The sequence below is a fragment of the Pantherophis guttatus genome, chromosome 5, assembly GCF_059756535.1.
Source record: "Pantherophis guttatus breed Tessera chromosome 5, ASM5975653v1, whole genome shotgun sequence".
NCBI classification, from domain to species: domain Eukaryota; kingdom Metazoa; phylum Chordata; class Lepidosauria; order Squamata; family Colubridae; genus Pantherophis; species Pantherophis guttatus.
Genome location: NC_142067.1, coordinates 31,492,593 through 31,505,460, shown reverse-complemented (window position 1 = coordinate 31,505,460; position 12,868 = coordinate 31,492,593). Strand labels below are relative to the sequence as shown.

General features: G+C 34.6%; 1 protein-coding gene across 2 annotated transcripts in view; it reads left to right on the top strand.

The window, feature by feature from the left end:
• GRAMD1C (GRAM domain containing 1C) overlaps positions 1-12,868 on the top strand; it is a 58,398-nt gene that overhangs the window by 18,630 nt on the left and 26,900 nt on the right. For both annotated transcript variants that reach the window (XM_087894820.1, XM_034411781.3), the window contains exons 3-6: positions 2,557-2,641; positions 6,396-6,499; positions 6,904-6,999; positions 8,764-8,844. In XM_087894820.1, the coding sequence (XP_087750946.1) occupies positions 2,557-2,641; positions 6,396-6,499; positions 6,904-6,999; positions 8,764-8,844 (366 nt within the window). The remainder of the gene's footprint in view (positions 1-2,556; positions 2,642-6,395; positions 6,500-6,903; positions 7,000-8,763; positions 8,845-12,868) is intronic.

Here is a 12,868-nt window from a genome sequence, read left to right as displayed (position 1 = left end):
CCAAAATAAGACATCCCCTGATAATAAGCCCAATTGGACTTTTGAGTGCATGGCAATAAGGCCAAGTGCTTATTTCAGGGTTCAAAAAAATATAAGACAGTGTCTTATTTTCAGGGAAACGCAGTAGGTATTATTTGTTATTAAATTTATTTGCCGCCCATCTCACCACAGGACTTCTTTGGGCATCTTAATTATTTAGGCTCTTTATAAATCTGTGTCTAGTATTTTTCTGGAAGAGCATTAAACCCAGGGGTGAAATGCTCCCGGTTCGGACGGGATCACCCGATCCGGTAGCGATGGAGATGGGTGGTTCGGAGAACCGGTAGCAAAAATCCCTGCCCCCCCCCATGCCCAGCTAAGCCATGCGATCATCAGAGGCTTTTTTTTTTATTTTTAAAAGCATTTTTTCTACAACCTCTACGGCAGAAAAAATGCTTTTAAAAGTAAAAAAAAACCCCCTCTGATGATCGCGCGGCTCAGCTGGGATCGTCAGAGGCTTTTAAAAGCATTTTTTCTACAACCTCTTTGGCTGAAGAGGTTATAGAAAAAATGCTTTTAAAAGCCTCTGACGATCCCAGCTGAGTTGCCTGATCGGTAGAGGCTTTTAAAAGAAAAAAAGCCTCTGCCGATCAGGCAACTCACCTGGGATCGTCAGAGCCTTTTAAAAGCATTTTTTAACAACCTCTTCACCAAAGAGGTTGTAGAAAAAATGATTTTAAAAGTAAAAAAAAAAAAACGTTGGTCACGCCCACCCAGTCACATTACCCCCCCAAGCCACGCCCACAGAACTGATAGTAACAAATTTTAGATTTCACCACTGATTAAACCTGCTTTAAATCATGTGACTAATGCTCTTTTCAAAGAGTGGCACACTTATAGTAAGTTTAAAAAAGATTGATTTACACCTTGAAAGAAAGGTTATCCCAGTTACATATTGCTGTTTCTGTATTAAATTTGTTAACAGATACTTTTCTACTTTGGCCAAAAGAAATGTATGGCTGTGTTTTCTACTATTATGTGAGTGGGAGCATGGTGTGTGTGTGTGTGTGTCTGTGTGTGTCTGTGTGTGTGTGTGTGTGTGTCATTTTACATCAGTGATGGGTTGCTTCCGGTTTGCACCAGTTCAGGAGAACCGGTAGTAGCAGCGGTGGGAGGCTCTGCCCACCTGCCCGGAAATCATCAAATACGCTCTGTGCATGCGCAGAAGCTTCTGCGCATGCAAACCAGTAGCAAAGGTAAGTAAAACCCACCACTGTTTTACATGCTCCATGAGATTTTTCTGAATGTTGCTGTCCCTTTTGGCACATATCAATTTGGAATATTTGAGAGGAGAGCAGAGCCTTCTGAGGTAGTCAGGTCAGAGAAATTTTCTTTAGCCTGGTTTCTGGAAAACCATTCTGTGGTTTTCTTTTTATCTGAAGGAAAATGAGATTAACCCTGTGAGAACAGGGACAGTTTGCTTGATACTTAAGGAAAGTGAGATTAAGCCTGTAAGAGCAGGGACAGTTTGCTTGATACTGATTTCCCTTCCAATGCTATTTTCTATTTTCCAAGCAGAATTGCAGAGGCTTGTATTTTTCCATTCTCCGATTAGTGGAAGTTTAGCACTATATTAGGATCAGAAGAAATGATGAAGAGGGCAGATATGGGGAGGGGGGGTTTCATTATTGTTTGGCTATGGTTGTAACAAAATGGGAGAATATAATTGTACATTATTTTAATTGTATTTATGTGTTCTTGAGGTGGATGGAAACACTCATAGTTAGGGATGAGAAAGATGCCTTTTAATTGTTTGAGCAGTTGTGTTAAAAATTATTTCCTTGTCCCTCCATTCTGTATGGGTTCTTTACCAAAAATGATTGTGCATGGAAAAATCAACTTGTGGATTACTCTCAAGGTGCATATCATGCCTCTAAGAAAACAAAAACATAATTTGAGCTACTTCACATTCCACAATCTTTTCTTGAGATAAGAATGGATAACCTGTATTCTTTACTTAAAAGAAGCATATGCTTATTTAAATGCACTTTAAAAAAAAAAGTTTTGTATTATCTAGTTCAGTGGAAAAAGACACAATGCTATAAAGGATTAAGGTGAGATACAATAGGAATATTAAGATATAACAAATATGGACATATGTAATGCTAGCTCCCCAGATGTTTTATTTTTATCTATATTGCCTTGGGTTCCCCCCCCCCCCACAAAGAAAAATGGCCAAATCAGTCTGTTAAAAGAATAAAATAGCCTTTGATTTGAAAGAATCTTTCTTGTAGTATTGGAAATTGATTATTTCCTCCATATGTGTGTTTGAATGTATAACATGCTCTTAATTGTCTTTTAGTCTGGACCAATGTTTGAAAAAAAAATCTATATCTTTCAATAGCAGTACTATAAATCAAAAATAGAAGATATTAGAAAACACTAAATTATCAACTAAAAAAACTGATAGTCTAAAATAATTTCTATAACCCTTCCTGGCAGTACTCTGAATGTAGCATCGTCTCTAGTAAATCAAAGGAAAGTTGGATTTGTTCTTAAAGTTCATTATTTTTGCAGATCTCAAGTTCTACTTATAAATATCGGAATGAAGAATTCAAGAAACAATTTGCCCACCTGCCTGATTTGGAAAGGCTCGTAGTAGGTAAGAAAAATGACATTATTCAGTAGAAGGGCAGTAAAATATAATTGAACTTTCCAATACAAATTTTAGGTAATGTGATGGAATGAAATAAGGAGGTGATTCTCAGGAGGCGGGGGATGCATTCCAGAGGAGTAAGAGGCAACTCAGTCCAGGTATTATGTGTGAGATAAAGAAGGTGAAGATAGCTCCACTCCCTCAATAATCACAGATTATATGTAGCTGCACATAGTGGAATAGTCACTCTGAACTCTGCTTGGAAGAATCACCATGTATCATTCTTGGTTTTGGACCTGACATGTAAATATTTTTTAATATGAACTATAATTAAAAAGGAAAAGAAATTATACAGTTCTGCCTCTGACCCTGTAGAATTGAGGCATGAAAGAAGGATATTAGCCCATTTCTTCCCCAGATATGGTAGATGATCCAATGTTACAAGAGAGAAAATAAACAAAAATCAACCATTATCAAAAGAAATAGAAAAAGTCAATTATGTAAATGTCTTATTTATAAATATCATAATTCAGATATTCAAAATTAAGGGGAAAAAAACCATTTCTGGTCTGATTAATTCACAGAGAGGCAACAACTTGTTAACTTAGAACACACAAAATTTAAAATAATATGCAATGTTATTCAAAGACCACATGATGGTGCTAGTCTACTACAACCTGCTTATTGTTTGATTTCAGATTTTACAGAATTACAGTTTATCAGGGAAAAATTATTAAAGTCTGTAAAGCTATATTCATTAACATAATTCAAAATATAATACTCTGTAGTCTATCCACCAATTAATATAGAGATGGAAAGACAAAAGTCAATAAAAGATTAATTAGGGTGGATAAAATCAAAATAAATCAAATGATTAATTGCAGATTCCTAACCAAATCTTTCTATATTTCTTTAAAAATAACTCTTGAAACAGTTGTATCCCTGGTTCCACTGTATCTAGTTTTCCCTTCCTCCCTTACAAATGCCAATCAGCTAATTCTATGGCTGTGGAGAAATGTTGAATTCCATGATGTTCAGCCTTGGGTTCAGAGTTTCTTTTGTTTTTAAAACAAAAACAAACCCCAACTTGAATTCCTTTTGTTAAAAAGGCTCATATAATCTGACTTTAAACATGATTCAAAGCATATCACTCTCCCTTTGGATGATGTAAATTCTACATTTGAGATAAGTGAATATGTTTTGAGAATGTATGCAGTCTGCCAGACACAGCAGACAGTCTGGAGTGTTGTGAATCCGAATTAGTTTCACAGTCATGCTCATTAGCCATTTAACATGTAATGCAAAGTCTGAGGTTATTGCAGGTCATTTTTTTAAAAAAAGAAAGAAATATATTCTGAAATTCCTTAGCACTTGTAAATATTTACGGTATTTTCATGTTTCTGGAGTATTTTCAAGAACAAAAAGAGCTGTGGCCATTTTAGAAACAAGAAGAAAAATTCAGGACTCCCTGAAGTCAGTCCTTCCTCGTAACACTTGTGTAATGGTCAGAAGTAATTTCTTTTTTGATAGAGACTCTTATAGCATAGAAAGAATATGAAACCTGTGTAGCTCCCAGGTAAAAGGAGACAGGGGTTATGATTCTGGACCCACAACTTGTTAAAACTCTGACTCTGAATCTTAAAACTCACAATAGGTTTGATGCAGAGGTGGGTTTCAGCAGGTTCTGACTAGTTCTGGAGAACTGGTAGCGGAAATTTTGAGTAGTTCAGAGAACCAGTAGTAAAAATTCTGACTGGTCCCGACCACATCTATTCTCTGCCTCCCAGGTCCCAGCTGATCGGGAGGAAATGGGGATTTTACAGTAACCTTCCCCTGGATTGGGGAGGGAATGGTGATTTTATAGTATCCTTCCCCTTACACACCCACCAAGCCACGCCCACCAAGCCATGCCATGCTCACCAAGCCACACCCACAGAACCGGAAGTAAAAAAATTTGAAACCCACCACTGGTTTGGTGTCCTGTTTTATTTATAACAGTAACTATAGTATGTCAAATATAGTATCCGAAAACATTCTTTTATAGCTGATATTTTTTAACTAGCAATACTAACACAGTTGGATTAACATGCCACTTTAGAACTTTTAAAATGTAGAAGCCAAACACAGATTCTGCCTACCATAAGAGATACATATACACACACACACTTTCATCATACTGTTCCCTTTTGGGTTAAAGACATTGTGCAACATGTACAAAACAAATAGGAGGTAGTAACCAAAGAAATTAAAGATATGAGATAAGAAAAAAGAAGGAATACATCTAATCTAAACCAACACTATTCATTATACTTTTCCATATCTTTCCACCCTTGAAAACCACCATATCTATACATTGCTTCACATGCTGTATTTTCTTTAAGATGCTGATCTTTCTTTTTTCATCACTATCCAATCATGAATTTCCAAATCTTTCTCTTTCTCTTGACCTTAGTACTGTATATCATTCTTCCTTGATGCGTTTGTTTCATAACTTGACTCACATTCATTTTCTCTATGTAACTAAACTATTTGAATTGTTTTCATATGGTTTACTCATATTTGTATTCAATCCAGTGCAAATTCATTCTAGAGTCTTTCTCTTTTCTCTCTTTCTCTTTTTGTTTTACACAGCAACTCATTCCCATTACATTCCCAGCAATGTAGACCAATGTTTTCCTTTAATGCTGCTTCTACAGCATTTGCATTTCTCCATCTTTAATAAATATTCTCAGAAACATGCATTCATTTACTTGCTTGGTTTTTCACCATTTATATATAATTTGCAGTTATCCATTCCATTTCCCTGTCAAACACAACTACTTTGGTTTTTGATAGATTTATGCTCCTAAACATATGATATAATCACTGACTGCAAACCATTCCAAATCTCAAATCAACATGATATTTTTGCATCCAAAAGTATGCACACACTCATGTTCCCAGCCACTACATCTGCAACCATTTCATACAAATACTGTAATTAAATTATGCAAGCAGGTGTGCATCTTTGTCTTATTCCGTGTATTTCAATCTTTTGGCTTTATCCTTTGAATCATGTTTCACAGTACTAATTTTCTCAAACAATAACACAGCAAAAATTTAGAAGCTGAAAGTTGTAATTAAAAACTCTCTTACTTAATATTTATAGTATTTTCTAATATAGCTGAGAAAAGGTGCTTGAAATTAATATAATAGTTAAATTTAGGGAGCTTTCTTGAGGGGTAATTTAACTCTAAAGCTTAGTTTATTACTTTTGATAATAATTTAGACTCACATGTCTAAGAGTGCCATAGCTGATAGCAGGTGAGAAAATTAAATCATTTAACAAACTTAGTTAGGAAGGAGTAAGAAATTTAAGTGAAGTCACTTTTTTGGAATTATTATTGTCAATTATAGTACAAACTCATCATTTGCTTTAAAAAAAATCTAGTTTCTCCTGAACTTAGTTATATGAGAGAGAAGATTGCACATTATAATAATATCCAATGAGTTTGCGCCCATAATAGGCTCTCCATTCAAAATCAGTTTTGTCTCTAGGCAATCTTGACTTTAAGCTAACATCAAGGTCTGTTTTAAGATGCATGTAAAGATCAGGGATCTGTATTTGAAGCTGTTCAAAATAAAATATAGGTAATGTAGGAATGATTTTATCAGTTAACAAAATAGTCAACAAATAAATAATGAATAAAAATATTATTGATGAACTTAATTGCTTGGCTACACTTTTAAAATGTTATAAAAACGTAATGCTTTTCTTTAGATTATGCCTGTGCCCTCCAAAAAGATATCCTTCTTCAAGGACGCTTATATCTGTCTGAAAACTGGATCTGTTTCTACAGTAACATCTTCAGATGGGAAACTATGGTAAGGCATGTGTGCTTTAAGAAATGTGTGTGTCCAAAATACATTGTGTATATTTTTATGTACACATAAATACCTATACACATTCATACACTTTACTGACAATATTGGTACAGATAGTATATTTTCACACTAAGAATTTTAAGTTTGCATTTTATGATAAGATTTCTATCTTAGTTTGTACACTTTTCATAAGGAAAAAAAAAGAAACACAATCTGTTTAGGTTGTTTTTAACTCTACTCCTTCAATTATTTTTAAAGGAATGGTTTTGATATGAGTAGTAATGCTGAATTAAATGAAATCATGTGAAAACTATTGCTTTAATTATAGTCATTTTAGTATTTTGTTTCTGTAGTTTCAGCCTTAGCTTTTAGATGCCTTATTTTATGTGTATTTCAAATTTTAGATTTCTATCGCTTTGAAGGACATAACCTTCATGACAAAAGAGAAGACGGCTCGGCTTATTCCAAATGCTATCCAAATTGCTACAGAAGGGGAGAAGGTACAGTATTCTTACTTGTACCTCTGTTTAATGGAGACATTTCTTGAGGCAGCCAATTCCTTCCTTCCTTCCTCCCTCCCTCCCTCCCTCCCTCCCTCCGTCCCTTCCTTCCTTACAAAGCCAGTCTTTCTTGTTAGTTAGCTTTTCTTCTGAGTGTGTGTATGCATGTGCCTTTGAGTCAGTGTTGATTCCTAGTGACTGCCTAGACTAGTCTGTGAAGTTTTCTTGCAATATTTTCAGAAGTAGCTTGCTATTGTCTCCTTCTTTGGGCTGGGTTGCCAAAGGTATCCCAGCTGTCTTTGTGCCTAAAGCTGAACTACAATCATGGTCACCTGACTTAACCACTACACCAAATCTTTTTTTTTCTCATCATGCCTCCAAAGTTATAGATTTACAGTTCCCATTACACTAATTTGACATGGCCATTATAGGTAGTCCCCGACTTATCACCACAATTGAGCTCAACCTTTCTGTTGCTAAGTGAGATGGTTGTTAAGTGAATTTTGCTTCATTTTACCACTTTTCTTACCACAGTTGATAAGTGAATCACTGCAGATGTTAAGTTAGTAGCATGGTGGTTAAGTGAATCTGGCTTCCCCATTGACTTTGCTTGTCAGAAGGTTTCAAAAGGTGATCTACATGATTCCGGGATATTGCAACCGTCATAAATGAGAGCCAGTTGCCAAGCATCTGAATTTTGATCACATGACTATGGGGATGCTGCAACAGTCATAAGTGTGAAATTGGTCATAACATAAGTCACTTTTTTCAGTTTGTAACCATTGTAACTTTGAACAGTCACTAAATGAACTGCTGTAAGTCGAGGACTACCTGTACTACTGGTATATGCCTGATGAAGGATGTTCTAGTCTATATGTCTAGGAGTCTAAAGAAGATTGTCCCAAACTAAACTAAAGACAACCAGTTTGGTGTGCTGTTAAGAAAGCAGGAGACTGTGAATTCGAGTCCTGATTTAGGCATGAAAGTCAGCTGGGTGACCTTGGGCCAGTCTCTCTCTCTCAGCTCAACCCATCTAAGAGGGTTGTTGCTTTGGGGAAAGTAGAAGGAGGAAGGATAAAGTAATGTTTGGGAATGTACCAATGCGTACTTTGTGTTGAGGCTCTTCCTCTGTCAATCAGGAATGTATCTAGGCTTTTACTGTAGAATATGTGAATGGGCATGGGGATATAAGAGCCAAAAATGCTTTATTATGTTGTACTTGGAAAGGAAAGTTTTGAATTTTAAAATACTGTTATTTAGCATTGCCGTGCAATGGGCCGCAAATAAATTGGTTAATAATAATAGTAATAATTGCAAATGATCTTAGAACTTATCTATATCTATATCTATATCAATCTATCTATCTATCCTGTCCGTCCGTCTGTCAGTCTATCTGTCTACATAAAAGACTATATCTCTTTTATATACTCATGAACCCATTAAGTTTATTGACACTTAATTTTATGGTAGTGTGAATATAAATTTGGAGTATACCCGTTTACTTGGAAGTAAATACTCTGTAACCAGGAAGGCAAACAAACAGATTGAATAAATAATAGTAAGCCGGACTGAACGTAATGAAACTTTTATCTAAGTAAATATGTATAGGATGATGAATGGCTGAAGACTGTATAATTTAGTCCTTCTTAGACACTTCTAAAAATCAATTGGCTCTGACTTAATATCTTTTTATTTGAAATAGGGTTGACTGACTTGTAGATTGCTTTCAATACTTTTCATGCAAATTACCATTTTGTTCTGCAGTTTTTCTTCACTTCCTTCAGTGCCAGAGACCGAACCTACCTCAATATATTTAGATTATGGCAAAATGCATTGTTGGAGAAGGTAAGTTCTTATTATAGCTGGGAAATATCTGAGGTCTTGACTTGTTTTGTTGTAAACAAGTTTTATTAACATTTTTCTTTCATCATACGTATTTTTTGAACAGAGTGTTGACTGGGTCACATCTTATACATCTTATATATCTTAATTTTAATAATCTATTCCAATCTTCCCACGTTTTCCAAATTCATCCCTTTTATATAATTCTTTATCATAAATTCATCATTTTTCATCGTAACTTGTTATTTCATCTCTTTTTTTTTCCCCCAGATACCTTTTACATATTTCCAATGTTGGCCATAATATTCTTTTTCCATATTTCTTTATCTTATCTTAATCTCTTCTTAATACATAATACATAAACAGTATCACTATCCACCCTTTAACTCCTAATTTCTTACAATAACTTCAATTAATTATCTTATTTCTCCATTTGCAAAATATATTTCTCAAAATCCCTATCCCACTTTTTAACATTTCAATTTTGTCTCTTAATTTAACTTGTCTTCATAATTAAACCCCATTACCATTTCATATTTCATTTGCTATTCTGTTTTGCTATAAGCAATATACATCATCATATTCACTTCTTACATTAAAAACCCTTTAACTTAATTGACCATCCACAATTAATATTATTAATACAGTTCCCTTAAATCAACTAATATATAGCTTATTTCCCTTCCTCTTTTCCACTATTCTTCCTCTCTTTAACCATTTTCTCTTGGTCTCTCCAAAATTCCACTTCTTAATAATTTCCTCCTTTTATCCCATTCTTTTAACTTCTTCTTTTTCTTTTTTTTCTTTTTATATTATATCTTTTCTCCTGAATCCTTTTTCTCACTTTTAAATATATTACTCGATTCTCCCCAAGTTTTCTCCTAATCTCTTTCCACTCTTTCCTTCTTTTCCCTTTGATTGATTCTTTTTGGGGGAATATTCCACTCTTTTTTTGCCACTGTTAATCTCAGCGAAATCATCTAACTGCTTTTTGCTTTCAATTCCTTTTCCTTCAATATTATTTTCTTGCTCCTCATTTATGCTCTCTTTTACCTGTTCTATATGTTCCAGTAAAATTTCTGACTTTTTATTACCCTTTAGTGATTCACACATGTTTTTAAACATCTCAGTTAATTCCTCACACATCCAAGACTCCATATTGTCAATTAAAAAAATTATTAAAACGTTTGATTTATATTTAATTAAGAGTTTACAGTTCATATAGATCTTGACTTATTTTGGATGCTGTAATCTAACAGTACCAGTATCAGTAATACAGTACCAGTAAGATATCTTTGAAACTGTTGCCTTAACATTTGTATTTATACAATGGTTATTTGCACTGATATTTCACAGCTTTTATTTTTTTTAAAAAAAAATTTTTCTCTTACATAATAATTATTTTAAAATTGAAACTCTATAATCTATGCATAAATATGAGCGGCAGAGATTGTAAATTTGGTGTACTTTAGAAATAAATGAAATTGGCCTGAGTATTTATTTAAAAAATATTTTGAGTTAGACATAATGCCCAAACTTAAAATCTCTCTAATCATGGCAAAATATGGAAGTGGTAGGATGATGAGTGGCACTTTAAATTTCCACATATTTTTTTATTTATTGTCAAATTAACATCTGACAAAACATGGGCAAATGAAATTTATTTTAAAAATATTGGACATCTGTTTGAGAACTTTCCTTACTTCGATGTGTTTTAGTATGAAAACTTTGAACCTTATCTTGATTTAACAATTTGACTGAGTTCTGCAAGGAATAACCTATGTTCAAGAAAAGGGAAAGCATAATGGATAATTTGATGTTTTTGTATGTGTTTACATCTATCATCGGCTCTTAATCGTTTATATACATATATCTCTGCACAGACTGGTTGATGTAGATTTTAATCACTTTTATGTAGATCATCTTGGGCTGATTTAGAGTGCTTTTAGCTGGAGAAATTCCAAAACCACTCATCAAAAAACAAGCAGCTTTTCTATCCTTCTCTGCTTGCATCCTTAGACTAAATTTTCACCTGATCCTAAACTCCAAATTCAGAAATATTGCATGGCCTTGCTTCCATCAGATGTATTATTTCAACCTACAATTATGAGTGAAGAGCTTATTCTGGGTTAGGTGAGATAGAACTTCAAAAGAAGTAATGGATGGAGCCAGATCAAAACCCAACATACATTTTATATTTATCTGTAATTAAAGTTAAATATAGTTACTATAGTTACTTTTGTTATGTTTTAATAACATTCCTCTTCTGTCATATTAACAATTGCAATTAAGTATAGGTAGTTCTCAACTTACAACAGTTCATTTAGTGACTGTTCAAATTTACAATGGCACAGAAAAAAAGTGACTTATGACTGTTTTTCACCCTTAAGGCCATTGCTGCATCCCCATGTTTACATGATCAAAATTTAACTGGTTTGACAACCGGTTTATATTTATGACACTTGCAGTATCCTGAGATCATGTGGTTACCTTTGGTGACCTTCTGAAAAGCAAAGTCAATGGGGAAGTCAGATGCATTTAGCAACCGTGTTACTAACTTAACAACTACAATGATTCACTTAACAACTGTGGCAAGAAACTCACTTAACATCTCAGCAACAGAAATGTTGGGCTCAATTGTGGTTGTGAGTTGAGGATTACGTATAACACATTCTGAAATCCAAATGTTGGAGGGAGGGCTGCATTTTTCAGAAGATGTTCTGTGTATAGAAGATCACAAGTTTGAAATATTTCTGACCTAAAAACTACATAGTAGTAAAATAATGTTAAGGTACCTTTTCCCTAAATAAGCCTTTATATGTGCAGGATTTTCCCAATTGTGAAACCTAGTGGTTCTTAAAACTGACGAAATGGGGAATTATCCCCAAAGGGGATATTTGGGCATATCCTAGGGGTCACCTTGCTGTGAGTTGAGGAGCTAGTTTGGGATTACCACTACCAAGACGCTTATGTAAAACAACAGTCTGCTTTGGGTGCGAGTGGGTGGGGGAGTAATGACTTTATTCCAGACCAAGAAAAAGAGTAATTGATTCAAATACCCTAAGAACCACTGTTAGCCTTATTCAGAACTGATGTAGTCCTATGTTTAGAATGATACTTTTTTATTATGTAATCCATCTTTTATTTGAAAGCAAATTTTATTTAATGAGTCCTTAATTTCTGGGTAAATCTGGGTGGTGCTTGTAGACTGCAATCCTATGTACACATACTATGTACACAATGGGCTTACCTTTGAACTTGATAGTAATTACATTTAAGTAGATGTGCATCGGATTCTATTCAAATGGAAAGGTGGAGGACAGACACATCAAATGGCATCTTATTACAGTTGATCACTTTCAGGGGAAAACTCAAGATGTTTGTTTTTCCAGAGGTGCGGGACTGGCATGTATGTGCATCATGGCAAAAGGGTTAAAGAGAAATCTGATGATGAGGTTATGCCTAGGAATGTAGATTGGGTTCTTCTCTTGCATCAAAGTACAGTTGATCAACTTTGGATGGAATTATTAGCAACATTATCACACATGCAGCTTTCAAATCGCTCCCAGGAGATGCTGCATTAACTCAATGCAGTTCTTAGGAAAGGAACAGAAGAGAAATTTCCCTCTGAATCTGTTCAATCTTATGCATATTTCGGTAACCTGTGCAAGAGACAAAAAAAAGCCTCGACAGTAATCTGTGTGCTTCATAGACTGTAGATTTGTTTCCTTGATGGGAGGAGCTGAAACGGGGCTGGTACAAGGAACAACTTACAGAACTAAAATCAGACCTGCCCACTTTTTAACAGCCTTCCGAGTGCCAGGAGTAGAATTTGTATAAATGCAACACTTTTCTCTCGAAGTAGAGTTTTGTTTTGATTCTTTTTAAGTGGTACCTCTATAGCTTTTGCCACTATTTGATAGAAACTTCTGTGCAGGCAAGGTAAGTTTAGATTAGATGTTACCTACCTTGCCGGTTTCTAGTTTGCTTTGTTAGTTAAATGGCTTGAGGAGGAGGCATTCTGACA